General features: G+C 35.1%; 1 protein-coding gene across 1 annotated transcript in view; it reads left to right on the top strand.

The window, feature by feature from the left end:
- Nucleotides 1-15425, top strand: part of KIAA0825 — a 184671-nt gene that overhangs the window by 53178 nt on the left and 116068 nt on the right. Inside the window, exons 12-15 of the mRNA XM_081940976.1 lie at nt 3028-3138; nt 5687-5823; nt 13789-13977; nt 15132-15365. Coding sequence (XP_081797102.1) covers nt 3028-3138; nt 5687-5823; nt 13789-13977; nt 15132-15365 — 671 coding nt within the window. The remainder of the gene's footprint in view (nt 1-3027; nt 3139-5686; nt 5824-13788; nt 13978-15131; nt 15366-15425) is intronic.

Here is a 15425-nt window from a genome sequence, read left to right as displayed (position 1 = left end):
CCTGAACAGTCATTCTCTGGGCGCTGCGGGAGAGTCCAACCCCGCCCTGGGGTTTTCTTCATCCCTCATTTATCAGGTGTCTCAGGCTGCTCGGAGCGTGTGGGCTATGGAGACGTCCAAAGGACACTTCAAGATCACAGTCTATCATTGACTACGCCTTCGTTTTTGAACTGAACCTCAATGAGGAGAGGAGGCGTGGCTAAGAATTTCAACTCAGTCTTTGGGTGAATAGACAGAATTTAACCCATGCTTGGACTCTCCCGCAGCGCCCAGAGAACGACCGTTCAGGTAAGCCAACAGTCATTTTCATTCAAGAAGCTTCTTCAGTTCTGATTGAGAATCTCCATAGTTATCTGAATCAAATGAGTGCTGTACTGGTCTTTTTCCGTGGGAGTATTTCATCTCACCTGAAATGAATGGGAGGATATATGAACTTGCAAAGGTTTTAATTTCTTGTGAGGTACTTGGGTCAATCATAATAAAGAAATCAGCCAACACTTCAAGCAGCTACTTGGCTGCTAGTAACCTCCAGCGGCATTTCTTCTTTCAGATGACCAAATAAGGCATCAGTGCTACTAAAAATATAGAGGATAAAGAATATATATGACCTTAATGAGAAATAAAAGAATGTTAACAACTGAATCTCTATCCAGAATGACATTTGTACAAAAGTAATTTATTCAGGGGAAAATAGAATTGTGATCAGTTTTACTAAACTGAATTTATTAGATGCCTTATTTGACCAGCTGAAAGAAGAAATGCAGTTGGACAGTTATCAGCAGACAAGTAACTGCTTGAAGTGTTAGCTGATTTTGTTATTATCATTGACCTATAAATTCACAAGAACGTTGCTGATGCTATCAATTGTGCTTGATTCTCAGCAGTTTTATGGGTCAGTTTTCTGTACATTTTCTTTTAGTTGTTTTAGTTCTGAAATGAACGCTTAATTGTAATATTTTTCAAGGGTTTTTCTCTTTCCACACTTTTAAGTTTCACCAAGTAAGTTGAACATCAATTTTTCAGTGTTTTGCTACAGTAATCTACTGATCTATATTAAATCAATTTCTTATGCTGCCTCAATATGTTTTAGGAAAAATGGAAAGCTAACCAGTAGCAAAATTCATTGTCAATTAGGTAATTTTCCCAATTTCTTCAATTTTTTAAAAGAAAGATTTCTTGGAAATTATACTACCGTAAAAGAGGAATTGTAAAAAAAGAATGTAAAGAATGTAAAAATGTGGCCTCATATTTAATGTAAGGCAAGATTACCTCATCCCCACTCCCTCTCATTCAAAATCTAATCATTTTTTCCTCTGAAGAAAAAGCAGTTAGCTGTTCCCTGTGCCTCAAAGTTGGTTTAAATATCAGTCTGCTAATACAGATAGTCCTTAACACAGGAGCACGATTGACCCCAACATTTCTGATGTTAAGTCAGCCATTTGTTAAGTGAGTTTTGCCCCATTTTATGACATTTCTTACCACACTTGTTATGTGAATCACTGCAGTTGTTATTAACAAATAAATCTTGCTTTCCCCATTGACTTGGCTTGTCAGAAGGTAACAAAAGGTGATCATAAGATCCCAGGACACTGTAACCATCATAGATATGAATCAGTTGCCAATTGGCTGAATTTTGATGATATGACTATGGGAATGCTGCAATGGTCATAAGTGTGACAAAAAGTCATAAGTCATTTTTTCAGTACAATTGTAATTTTGAGTGGTCACTAAATAGACTGTTGTAAATGCAGGGTTACTTGTACTTCAGATGGAACACTTGTTTTACTATAATTCACATTATATATGATGAGGGAATTTAGGGTTTCTAAGCAGCTTTCCGTTTTTGCATCATTCTGCTCACCTTGCAGTCTCTCATTCACAAAATAATTTCCTTTAGAAGATTAAGCCCCCCTGCTTCAGAACACTGTGGAAAACAGGATAGATAACTGTGCCAGAAAATACCCACTTTGCAGTATTTCTATATTATTTCAAAGAAAACAAATGAGGTGTCTCTGAAGTCACCAGGAGCCAGGTTGTGTCAAAAGAAACTTTGTATGAAACCCATATATTAAATACAGTATCTTTCCTTTTGAAAAAATGCAGTCTTAGCAAAGTTAAAAGTATTTTTGTGAGTTTAAAAAAATAGCCTAAATTCATGAATCTTGTTATTATATGAAATTTAAGGAGATTTTCAACAATTTAAATTTTATGAGGCATCTATTAGTTCGTTATTTAGGCAACTCATAATTTTGCACCAGTGCTGAAATTTACAAGATCACTTCTCACCTTGTCACATACTATAGAAGAATAACACCATCCTAATATGGAATTTTTCCTTGACATCAGATACTTCCACAGATGCTTCCCCCAGCTTTGAGACACGAGGCAGCTGCTATAGCATGTATTATATACAAAAAGAACATCTACTAACTAAAGTAGTGCGTTATTAATCAGCAGAGCATGAAAATGAAATCAAATGAGCCAGTGAAGCACTAGAGCTGGGTATAGAAGGTGAATCGCCTAAGAGTCCCTCTCTTGATTTACTCATTGAGCACTGTCTCTGCTACTGGTAACTATCTAAATTCCGATCACACAGAAGTATCCTTTTTGGGATGCCCATCATCATTTGGTCTGGCTGCTGGACTCCCTGATCATTCTAGCTGGAAATTAACTGAGGGAGAAAAGAATGAAGCAAAAAACAGGGCCAGGTCTCTCTTTTTTCTGTCACTTTAGTCTGGCTATAAGAATTGCACTCAGAGTTCTCCTTATACAACAAGTTTTATATCTTACTGCTGTAGAGCCCTGGGGTCCATAAAAGCCATTCTTTACCTTGGTTGATCCTCTGCTGTTCTACAGCATGCTGAGTGGGACAGTGGATTGAACTATAATACTATACCATGGCAGCAAGCCAAAATATTTCCATTAAACACGAAGCTGTTGGAATTGAAATCAGTTGCCTATTTTGTCTTCATTGCCTGTTAAAGGAATATGATAAATTCTGATTTTGAACTGCTTATTTTTTTTCAGAAAAGTTCAAACCATTTCTGATGATTTGTCTTCAGATATTTTGGAGCAAGCTGTTTACCAACCACTGCACTGGCTATCCGGCATATCAGAGTTTTCCTCTTCATTGTTAAAGTAAGTATCTGTAACATAGACAAGACTCGAACCCATGTCTGTGTTCCATATTGTTGCTTTTACTGATAAATTGAAATGAATTATACACTTTGAAACATTATGTTAAAATATATATTTCATTGTTTAGTTTCTTTAAAAAACTTGTTTTTGCTTTACAAATTTTATAAAGCTATTGTTTTTATATTTGTTTTTTGTATTTGATTTAATTTTGAAAAAGTAGCAGTCTTGAGAATTGGTGAAACTACTAAAGCTTACATTTATTACTTTGTTCGTATTTGGTATTTTTAGAAAAATGGCATGTTTAAAAGCAAGTGCATAATTTTCTTGCTGTTTCAGTAAGTGTAATAACAATTTACATATGAGACATATGCTACCAGCTGTACTGCCATTTCTTTTCTAACTTTGGATCAAAGTCCTCTCACATCCATTTCAAAACCTGTTTGGGCTTCTCACAATATTTTGTGTCCCTTCCTACTAATTTCATTTCTAATTAAATACTAGATTTTTTTCATTTGTATTATGAAAGAAAAAAAGATTATTAGCTTTATTATTCATGTTTTCTAGTGATTTTTTGTTTTTTCTCTTCTGCTTTATACAATTAAATTGCTCTCAAAGAAAATCTCAGTAATTATATTATATAGTTTAATAAAGCCCCAATTTGGGATTAGGTACCATAATTCTGCTTAGCTAAATCATCACCATCATTTTGTAAAAAATATATAGAAGATGTTGATGCTGCCAGAAGTCTGTATGTGGTACTATGATTAGCTACTCTCCAACTGCAGCAATGTTTTATTCAGATGGATGCAAATATAACTTTCCTCATAGAATTATTTATTCATGTCATATTTTATATGTAGTTAATCTTCTGCTGTATGTGGGTGTGGCTAGTCTTACTTTTGTGGCTATATGAGCTTGAAAGATGAAGTAACATATGTTTCTCCATATGACCAGCGAAAAAGTTTTCAGTAGTTTATTAGTATTAACACAATGACTGAGTGAATATTTCAATTTGCACTGTGCTTTAAAGAGCCTAGAGTAATTGTTAAATACTGAAAAATAACACTCCGTCTGGTTAGATGTAAGTTTGTTTGAACTGCATGTTACAAAGATCCTGCTGTTTTCTAATTAATAAATGTACAGTCAATTTGCTGTTAAATTATATTTTATGATAGATATTGAATTATGAATAGGTTTTAGGCATTGTTATAATGTTACGTTTTATTCACTTTCTTAATATTCAAATAAATATATGAAAAAAGTTTATGTATTGTGATATGAAGCTGAAGAATAAGCTGTCTAATAAATAGCGTTTGTATTGAATATGTTTTGCAAGTATGCAATCTAGAATGATGTCCTGGTATAATTATGTGTTTAACCGTAAGACATGCTAAAAGGCTACAATTACGTTTTTTTAAAATTATATAGCACAATTTATTTCTAACCAAGAAATTAAAATCCTAAAACGGGCTAAAAAAAGCTTCATTTAAAATTGTAACCAACCATTGTATATTTTTCTTTCTTTCTATTATGTGTCAGAACTTATATAGGAACACAATATATTAAGAATTTCTCTTATATAAATTTTGTTTAAATAAATTAAACTGTTTATTTTTTTTGTTTTATTATAGAAAACTTGTGCCTTCATCCAATATTGCAGGATATACTGTAGTTGAAGATAAAATATTCCCAAATACGCTCCACGAAGCATTCTTATTTTAGAGGCAGATGTCTATTAAATACAAGTCTCTAATAGCATGTTCTAATACTGATCTTTAGTTGTGTGTGTGTGTGTGTGTGTGTGTGTGTGTGTGTTTTATAATTCTGCTTTAATTATGATTTTAGACTTCATTTCAAATATTTACGGCAATAACTCTAAATATATATAACCCTCAGTTATACTAAAAGATTTCATATTTATATAAGCATTAAACAATGTCTGGCTTGTGAAACGAGAATTAATAGTCCCAATAAAGAAACTAAGTAGGTTGCCTTGAAACTGTTATAGATGTATTATTCGTTTAGCATGGCTTTTAGGGTGTTAAGATAAATATAATTCCTTCCCCCAATAGCAGTGGTGGGATACAACCGGTACGCCCCGGTACCGGCATACAGGTGCCTTCTGGGAGCACCAGGTACCGTTCCAGTACGGTGCTCTGGAGGGCCCATCCACCCGCCCACCCTCCTTACCTGTATTTGAGTCTATTGGGGCTTTCACACATGTGCACAGAGTGTACGGCGCCTGCGCTCCGCTTCGCTGAACAGCTAGAGCATTGCAGGCAGTAAGTACGCATGCGCTTGCTGGACGTGCACTGCACATGTGCATGTAGTGGACGCTGGGCCCCATTGCAGCATACCGGTTGCAACGGGACCCGGAACCCACCACTCCCCAATAGAATCAAGTATACATATAGTAAGAAGACATGACAGCATTCAGCAAACTGGGGAATTAGAGTTTAAAGGAATTAGGATTTACCTAAACTTTTAGGCTGTTGATTTCACCGATAAATTATATATATTATTCTGTATGTATCTTTCATTTTGAAAGGACTCCAGCTGGAGAAATGACAACTCAGTGTCATCTGAAGTTACTATTATCCCAGCCATATTGTAACTGGAACTTGCTTTTGCGAACACTGCTACATCATGATTGCCTCTTAGTGAAAATTTTGCTGAGAAGTTTTAGTAAGTATTAATTTTATCATGTTTCTAATAATGTGAATGTGCAAACATAATGATATTTTTCAGTTTTAACCTTAACCTTTTAAATTATTTGAATATTAATAGGAGGAGTTTATAATATTGTGGAATCAAAACAACAAATAATGAAAGCTCACTGCATTGTTTATTAGACAGTACATACTGAAGGGGTCTCTTCCAAAATTATTGTGAAAGACCCTACTGCAGACGGATGCATATTTATACATTTCAGAATGGAGGAAAAAATGATGCAGGCACACATATACTGGACATAAGTAATAGATGATATAAGATACATATTCATAAGTAATAATGTAATAAATCTCAAGTACCTACTCACTTTTATCTATGTAAAATAATGATTTTAGTTAGAAAAAACATTTGCACTTTGAGATTCAAATGCTGCTATGGATCTAATAATAGCAGGCCGCTGTACAGTGAAATTCTGTAGGTCTCAATTTATCTTAAACTATTCCATCATCTGAAAACTGATTTTTGTCACAATCCTACTCCTTCTTGAATACAAAGGCATTAAAAGTTTTTTGAAGTAATATCAAGGCCTTCAGATCCTCCAATTCATTTTAACAACTTCTTCCAATGGCTGTATTAGAATGTGCACTGATAGTGAAAAAGACAGATATTTATTATAGTACTTCATTTCTCTCTTCCTTGCTATTTGCTTACTTCTGAATTACTCTTAACAGATTCTGAAGAATAACCTCTAACTATTAATAATGGTTCAAAACATTAGATTCCTTCTCTGAAGTCCTGAAACACCATTATTGTCCTCCCTAGTTTAAGTGGTAGGGTAGCAATCATTTCCCTCTACCTTGTAAGAATTTAGATCCTATGTAAAGAAGTCTTATGGAAAAAAAGTACATTGGAATAAGTTTTCAGTAGGTGGTTTGCTTGCTTGCTTCTTTATTCGTTTGTGTGACTTGTATGTGCTCATTTTTCCTATGACCCATGATTATTCTCACAAACAGTAGCAATATTTCCCTCATCTATGCTTCTCCAATCTATATACTCATATATCAGTAAGCAAGATGCAACATATTTGTGATTTTTGTCTAAACCTGTCTCTGCAACTTTGAGACTGGTGCATCCATTACTGTATTTGTGTACAACGGTTCATATTTTAGGGGCAGATACAAACATTGCAAACTTCCTATCAAGTATGAGTTTACATCAGACAGATGAAAATACCGTAGTATGATAATGTGTTCTGTTTATAATATGGAACTGTCCAGCAATTGATATTTTTGCATTAGTGGACAGTAGTAACTGCCACTGTTTTTGTGCAGGTCTGTCATCTCATGAGCTGCCTTTTTCCTCATCATATAGAATTCCTGCTTTGTGCACTCCCTGTGCATCAATTTTTGATCAATTTCTTAACTTTGTCAGGAAGATATTTGGTATTTGGTTACTCCCAGATTGTTAGACAAATATGTTCTTCACTCCTCTGTAAGCAACCATTAGTCATTGTAGCTGTTTTTCACAGTATCCAGGCTTCCTAAAGGTAGACCATATTGGCTTCCAATCCCTGCATCTCACCACTTTCCAGAATTATTGGCTGCTCTAAGGTTGCCATTGCTCTTTCTTCGTTGCAAAATGGGACAAGTACATCTTTGAACACAGATCCTTGTATCTTATAATAGATATTTCAGTAATCCTCTCTGGGGCTTGGATGTTTTGTCAGTACAGGTTGACTTAATTGCCATTTCAGCATTGCTATGATTGTTTTACTTTTTTTCCTTTTCATTTATTCATGAAACATTTCTTTAAAGGATTATCTGATGTTTGCTTCCCATAAAGCCAAGTATACTTCATTCTTACTGCTCAATAATCCTTTCAAATCAGGATTTCATTTATGTTAAGGTGGCCTTACTGGTGGTTTCTGCTTTGGCCGGCACGTCTAGTGTATATTTTAAGCACTTTGATGTGATCATTTATTTTATTAAATGAAGAGAAAGATATACTGTAGCAAGGTATCACCTTCATAATGAAGATTATGTCTGATTCTCATATTATTTAACAGTTTTATCTGTTACCCAGCTTTGCCATTAGAACCTTCTCTCCATATATTGGATGTCCATAGGACCTTAACATTTAGCATCTAAAACTCAGCCCTTTTCCCTGATTCTGATTCTATTTATTGATTGCTAGGGTTTGAATAAAAACCCCTCAGTCTTAATCTGTAGCATGGTTAGCACCCCTTTCCTTCCAAAACAGCAAGTTAGAGATAATCTTCCACTTTCATCTAGAATACCAGTATTCCATTTTCATCCAAAGCTACTGACCCAAGAGGGATACCATGCTTAGCAGGAATACCGTTTTTCTTCTGTCTTTATGTAAAATCATACCTTTCCTTATACCTGTATGAATACAAGACCTTTCAATTATGTACTCAGCCAATCCCCTAAACAGCAAGAGTCCATGAGGAATTGTTGCCATTTATACAGTGGTCATCTATTTCCAAGTCTCTTCAAATAATAGAATTTTAAATTGTGTAAAATTGTTGAAGAATCTGGGGAACTTAGATCTTATTATGCAATATTGCATGATAGCAACATTAAACAGGGTTCCCCCCCTTTAATCACTTCCTCTGTGGATGATAGAAAGCCCTGTAAAACCATAGTAGGGCACAATTAGAAGTTGTTATGAAGAGCAGGCAACTCGGTAAATGTATGAGTGAGCAGTTAGATGTCTAAAAGCGTATTTTAGGTAAGTTGTCTATCAGTGTCAGTCACTAACAGAATCAGTCCATTTGGTGCATTTGTGATGGTGCAACAAGCTTAACTGGATGTAGTCATAAGCAGCTAAGGTACAAATAACATTATTCTCTGATAAATTGGAGCAAGAAGTAGATCACCTTAAAGTCACCAAGGAAGGGCTATTGTTATCCCCAAGGTATTGTGCATGAATTTGGGGGAGTTCTACATGAATAGGGCAATTTAAGTTCAGCCTGCTTTTTAATTATACTGTGGGCATTTGCACATAATGAATGCTCAGATTTTGATTTATAAATCATTCAAATAGGCATGCAGGTTAGGCATAGTGGTCTTCTACTTTTGCAAGTTGAAACCTAGTATTCCATCAACATCTTTAATACTTTTTTGCTTTATAGAAAAAAGTCCTAATTGTTCAGCTTATAACCGTGGCTGCTATGAGGGATTTTAACTAAGGATATATTTTCTGAATGATGGGGAGGGAATTGTCTCAGCTTTGATGTTGTCAGCAGAGCCTTTCTGGCTGAAGCTTGGCCTTGAATAAGAATGGCCACTATGGATACTTGATTGTTCCCTAGCAGCCTTGCAGAGTCAGAAGGGCGTCATATAAATCCAATAAAACAAACAAACAAACAAACAATTTGCTTTTGTCTTGCATGCTCTTTCCATTCCACTTTATCTTTCTAGCTTCCAACAAGGAAAAAATACCAATGTCCTTGAAAACACAAAAAGGTGTATTATGGAATTTTCCCTGATAAACCCACATTCTCAAGAACATTAAAGGAAATGTGGCATATTTGAAGGTAAAGCTTGTAATTTTATCATGGCTAGGTGGCCATTTGTAAAAAAGAAACTCGTACCTTCTTAGTAACAGTCTGATGCTGCTCTAGAATAATTTGTGTGGCCTACTGTTGACACTGATGAATCAGGGGGACTTTCTATTGTAGTCACAACTTGCTGTATGAGAGATTTTAAATTATGGCTCTTAATGTTAGCCATTAACAGTTAATCATAGATGGAGATTGTTAGTACAGTCTGGAGACAATGATTGACTACCACATCCATATCTAAGATTTGGGATATAATTTTATTTTCTAGTTCAAGTTACAACTTGTCCTCTATCTTCAGTTGGAACTAATCTTCCAAAATTATTAACTCTTCCAATCAAGCAAGGTATGATTACTGGTTGAACCGACAATTGACTTGAATTATAGGTTATCGCTGTTGCTATTGCTGTTACTAGAGCACAGTAGACTTATGAATAAAGGTGGGTACCAAGATCCCTGACTAGGCGGCTCAGTGGCTAAGACACTGAACTTGTCGATCAGAAAGTTGGCAGTTCGAATCCCTAGTACAGGTCTCCTGCGTGAGCAGAGGGATGGATTAGATGACCTCCAAGATCCCTTCCAACTCTGTTACTGTTAATCTGTTAATAATGTTGCAGGATTCAATCTGGGTTAGTCACTGGGATGGGAGATTTTGTCTTCTCAGCTTTGGACTCGTGCTGGAGCCCATCCTAAGGGAACTTCTCTCTAGCAGAGTGTATGTGGTATTTATAGTGCCTGTTGTAAGTGGATTTTTATATTATATTGGAGTGTGTTGATGGCTGGCTTTTAAGTTATTAGCTGTCACTTGCTTGTGCTGCCCAGCCCTCACCTTCTAAATGCTTGAAAAGCTGGTGGTAAATCAGAACTCCTGTTATTTGACGGGGGGCCTATTTCCCAGGCTTCAATCACTTCTCTGGTTGTTTTTGTGCCTGCTTGTCCAACAATCATATTAGCTGCAAATTTGAATGTGTGTCCTTGTTCATTGCAGTGTGAGGCTACCAATGAGTTCAGGTCTCTCTGACTGTTGCTTGTGTTCTTGCTTTCTGATGGTTAGCTTCGCTGTCCTACATAGTCATAGAGGCAATCCATGCAGAGGATTTGGTACATTACATTGGAAGTATCTTCCGCTTCCAAGTGATCTTTATAATGCATAATTTGTCCTCGTATGGTAGCCTCTGGGAGGTATGCGATGCCCGCTTGCAGAACTTGGAACCTACATTCTACAGCTTTCTAAATGTTTTTGATGTAGTAAGGTATGCCATGCGGTTGGTCTTGTACTTTGCTTCTTCCTTTCTTTCTTGCCATCCCTTTCTCTCCAGTCTTTCTGCTTGGAGGGGGTAGAAAAAAAGTGAATTCTGTAGCTAATCTGTCCTTTACTTGACTAATTGCATCTCTGAGGGTTGGTTGTCAAGATCTTCTGCTAGTGAAGCTGCTGTGCTGGGGTTCGTCAGTTTACTGACGTTGATCTGTTTCATCACAGTTTTGTTTCCCTGTGAACATCTCTTTGGCTTGATGTGAAAGCTTAATTTGGAGATGATGAGTCTATGGTCGGTCCAACAGACAGTGCTCGGCATGGCGTTTCATCCTGTCTGTCTTTCCTCCGCACAATGACATAATCAATAAGATTCCAGTGCTTGGAGCATGGGTGCATCCAGGATGTCTTTTTGCGACTTTCAACTCTGTGTACCTTAGCTACCTAAACTACAGTAAAGAACTGCAAGGTACTGGAATTGGCAAAGGAAATTGGGGGAATTGCCCTTTCTAACAGTTCTAAACATGGCCCTGGAAAGGTTAAAAAAAAATCCTGTCTCAAGTGAGCAAGTAATAGGGGAGAAAATAAGTTATAGGCAGGTATTTCTAAGTGTTAAGAATTATGTGTTCAGAGAAGGCAATTCATCCATTATACAGAGAAATTATCAGAGAATGTGAAAGAAGAAAGGATATGTTTTCACTTTTCTATGCTCACCATACTACTACTCCCTAATGATATATTAAGGTGCCGTATATCAGTCTGTTCATTTATCTGTGCTGCCTCTTCTTACTGATAGCAATTCACAAGTGTCAGGCAGCTACATCATCTATTATCTGATCCCTTTAAAGCAGTGATAAGCAACATTTTTTAGGAGACAAAAATCTATTCCAGCATTGAATGTTGCCATTTCATGTATCTACACATGACTAAATGTCTGTCTTCTCTAAATTTACAGAATAGTTAACAGTTATTTTATTTTTAAAATTGTTACACTTCCTTTTTGTTGGAGGTTCAAATCCAATGGCACTGATTCTTTAGCACGTTATCATCGATTGACCACAAGGGAAAACTGAGTGAAGCTAAGGAGTTAAAGATTTCCTATGTGTACGCACTTTGTCTATCACTGTGCGTGCTCTTGTCCAAGGGATCCTTAACCTGAGGTCAATTCCTTCTGCTTTTATTTCCAGACACATACCAGATTAATAATATGTTCTTTTACTCTCTCCTGGTAAATATAGTTGACTAGATGCTAAACTTTGTATATTCATATAATGTAATCTGTGTAAATAATATATTTCTGATATAGTTATTAAACCTGCCTGTTCCCTTAACCAATTTCTAGGGGCACCTTTAATCCTTGGTCAGATCAGATTCCTACTCTCTCAAGAATGTTCAAATTGCACACACAGAACAGTTTCTGACTGTTCCTTACAGTTCCCTTACCATTTTGAGGTGACTTTTACCTCAAAATGAAATAATTTATTCTCAATAATTATAGACAAAAGTTATAAAAGAAAACTGCATATATTGTTTTTGCCTGCAACAAAACTATTAGTAGGTTCTTATTTCAAGACAACTAAAAGCTTGAACAAAACTATTTCTGTTAAGATCTGAGTATACACACATACTCTCACATAAAGACACAGAAACACATATATGTATGTACATAAACACAGACACATGCACAAGGTATATGTATGACAAAGAATGCACACAATCTTAAACTGATTGGGTTAAACAGAAGCTATTGTAATTTATTTTTAAAAAATAAGCTATTTGACATCTTTGCTTTTGAAATGGCTATATGAGTTTACATTTTATTATTTTGTAATTTTAAACATAACACAATATACTATAGTTTGTTTGTTTATATTAATTTTTTTATCCTGTCTTATTTTTGCTTAACTAAAGGAAGTGAGTTTGTTTTAATTCCTAGAACCAGTCTGGCTTTAGTGGTATTTGAATAGATACTGAAAAAATAACATGTATATTTAAAATTTATTAAAATTTATTTTAAATATATAAACAGTTCAGAAATAGTTCATTTTGTTACTTAGAAAATTTATTTTTGTGCAATCAGGATTAATGATTTTTGTTCAACATGTTATCCACACAATTATAGCAATCCTTGACTATCTCAGACAGTTCCAATGCATAATTTGGGAGTTCTCCTGGATTCATGATACCTGTTCAAGAAACAGGCAGCAGTTATGGCTAGGAGAGCCTTTTCAGAACTTTGTGGCTAAGAGAGCCTTTTCAGAATTTTCCAAAAGTTGCTCCCTTTCCTGAATCCTGAGGCCATGCACTCAGTCACTCATACTGTGGTTATCCCTGATCTGGATTATTGCAATAATAATGATACTTGGGAGTATCTTTGAAGAGCATTAGGAAGTCACAATTAGTCTAGAATGCAGTGGTGCGGCTAACTGGTAGAGTCAGATTTTAAAGGTTTTATGGAAGGGCAAGAGGATGAGGTGGATCTCACTTGGAGAGGTACAACGTTCCAGAGGGCAGAAGCCACAGCAGAAAAAGGCTTTTCTCCTGGACTCCACAGCTGGAATTCCTTGGCTGACAGGGTCTGCAGAACGCCCCTTCTGCCAGCATGAGTAGGGCAGGTGAAGCCCAACAGGGTGAGGAGGTTTCTCAGGTAACTTGGATCAATGGATTTCTTGAGTAAAAGCATTTCTATTAAAAGAAATGAAAGTACAAGTGCACACTAAAATTGAGATAACATTAAGTAATTAAGAATTAAGGAAGCTTTGATTGACTAGGATTTAATCCTAATTGATTGATTGATTAGGATAGAGTTGAAGGGGGAATGCTCCTATGGAAGGGGGGGGGAGCTTTCATAGTTTTCTTGTGTTTCTGCAAACTTGAAAATTCCTCAAAGAGATGATATCTTGCTCTTGTTTCTTAATTACTCAATTGAGACAAAATTAAGTAATTAAGTAATTAATTAATTAATTGAGTAATTAAGAAACAAGAAAAATGGAAAGAAAAATAGAAGGTAATGAGCTCTTGGATGGTTAATGATTATTTGGATTAAATCCTAATCAACCATAGTTCTGTAGAATATATGGCCATACTAGAACTTTTATTATATGTCTTTTCTTTCTTTTCTTTTTCTTTTCTCTTCTTCCAGAATCTGAATTGTCTACATGTAATGAGCAAAGTAATTGCTTAGATATGAAAGAGAACAAAGACATCAATCTAGCTGAAGCAATATTTACAGTATTGTCTTATTGCACTTTATCTCCCAAATCTCTTGGTGATGCCCTTCAGAACTACATGGAAAAAGAACACATGTGGGATTTCTTACATAATATATCAGGTAAGTATAATGTAATAAAATGTATCTTGAATATTATATTCTCAGTTTTCTTGATTTACAGGGTGTGTTAAAACATAGATCTTAAATTATTGAATAATACAAGTGTTCTCTTTCCCTCCAAGATGCTATGGTATAGTAATTAGGGCAAGGTAGTGTTTTAGACCTGAGTTGATACTGTTGAATATTACAGTTGTTTTCATCAGTGAAAACAATTTCATATATAAAGTATTAATTCTGCAAGAATTAATGTGGCATTTGGACAGTAACATTATTCCTCTAAGAACATTTAATTTCTGATTTTGAGATATTTTGAAATACTACAGAAAATACTTCCTACTCATCTTGATATGTAGTACCCCTTGGCATTTTCAATTTGAACTTCATTTCAGGGATAAACCATATGAAACATTAATGATGTAGTTTGTCCTCAAGTGCAGGACAGTTTTTTTCAGAAATAACTGTCACAGTGGGATGGATTGGGACACTAGCAGGAGAGAACTTTAACTACTTGTTCTTCTGCAGTCCTCTCAGATTCACCCCATGTCTGAGTTTTAACTTTTCATTTATGTCAGAGAAGCTTACATAACTTCTTCTTCAGTAAAATAGTATATGTTAGTCTCGTAAGAGTTGGGATTGTGAGGCTGAGAGAACAAAGTCAGTCTGGTGGTCTGGAACAAGTATCAAGTACTTTTTTTTTTTTTTTTACAAATGTGCTCTGTATTTAATTTTTTTAACTTTTCCTTTTTTTAGTCTCTTTACCAAATATCTCAAAGAGAATGATAATATGATGATGATGATGATGATAGACATTATTTTTCTAAATGTATGTCTACTAAAAATATTTTACAGTTGAACCAGTCATAGAAGCATTTTGAAATTTAAAACAAACAAACAAACAAACAAACAAACAAAAGAAGCATTGTTTTGGATGCTAGTGGTAATCATTTTTATTTTTTCCTTTAAAGTATTCTACTGAGAAAAATAAATGTTGAAAGTTACAATAATTATGCCATAAAGAAGTTCCATGGGTTCTATTTATGATAAGAATCTAGCATTAAAAACCAAATGAAACTTTATAAAAATCCTCATATTGAAATTTACTCAACCCTGAGTTTACTTGTTTCACTATCTTTAATGTTTTTTTGTTTCGGTAGTTTCTAGTTGCACTGAATCAGAGCCAGCAGTTGTCAAATGTTTGAAATCGATTTTGATTAATTCAGTTAACGGAACAGTAAAGGAGGTAATCTCCTTGGTGCATTCATGGGAAGCAACAGAGAAATATGGCACCTATCTGCCTAATAAAACTGTTCCTGAAAGTTTGTTGAGCACGGTTCCAAAGGAATGGAATTACATTTATAAAAATGTAAAAACAGAAGACTCTGGGAAATGTAAGTATCTTTACTTAAGCCTGTAAAAATATTAATTAACCATTTAATGACAATATGTAA

The sequence above is a fragment of the Natrix helvetica genome, assembly GCF_964273705.1.
Source record: "Natrix helvetica genome assembly, chromosome: 2".
Taxonomy (NCBI): domain Eukaryota; kingdom Metazoa; phylum Chordata; class Lepidosauria; order Squamata; family Natricidae; genus Natrix; species Natrix helvetica.
This window is presented reverse-complemented; position numbering and strand designations above follow the sequence as displayed.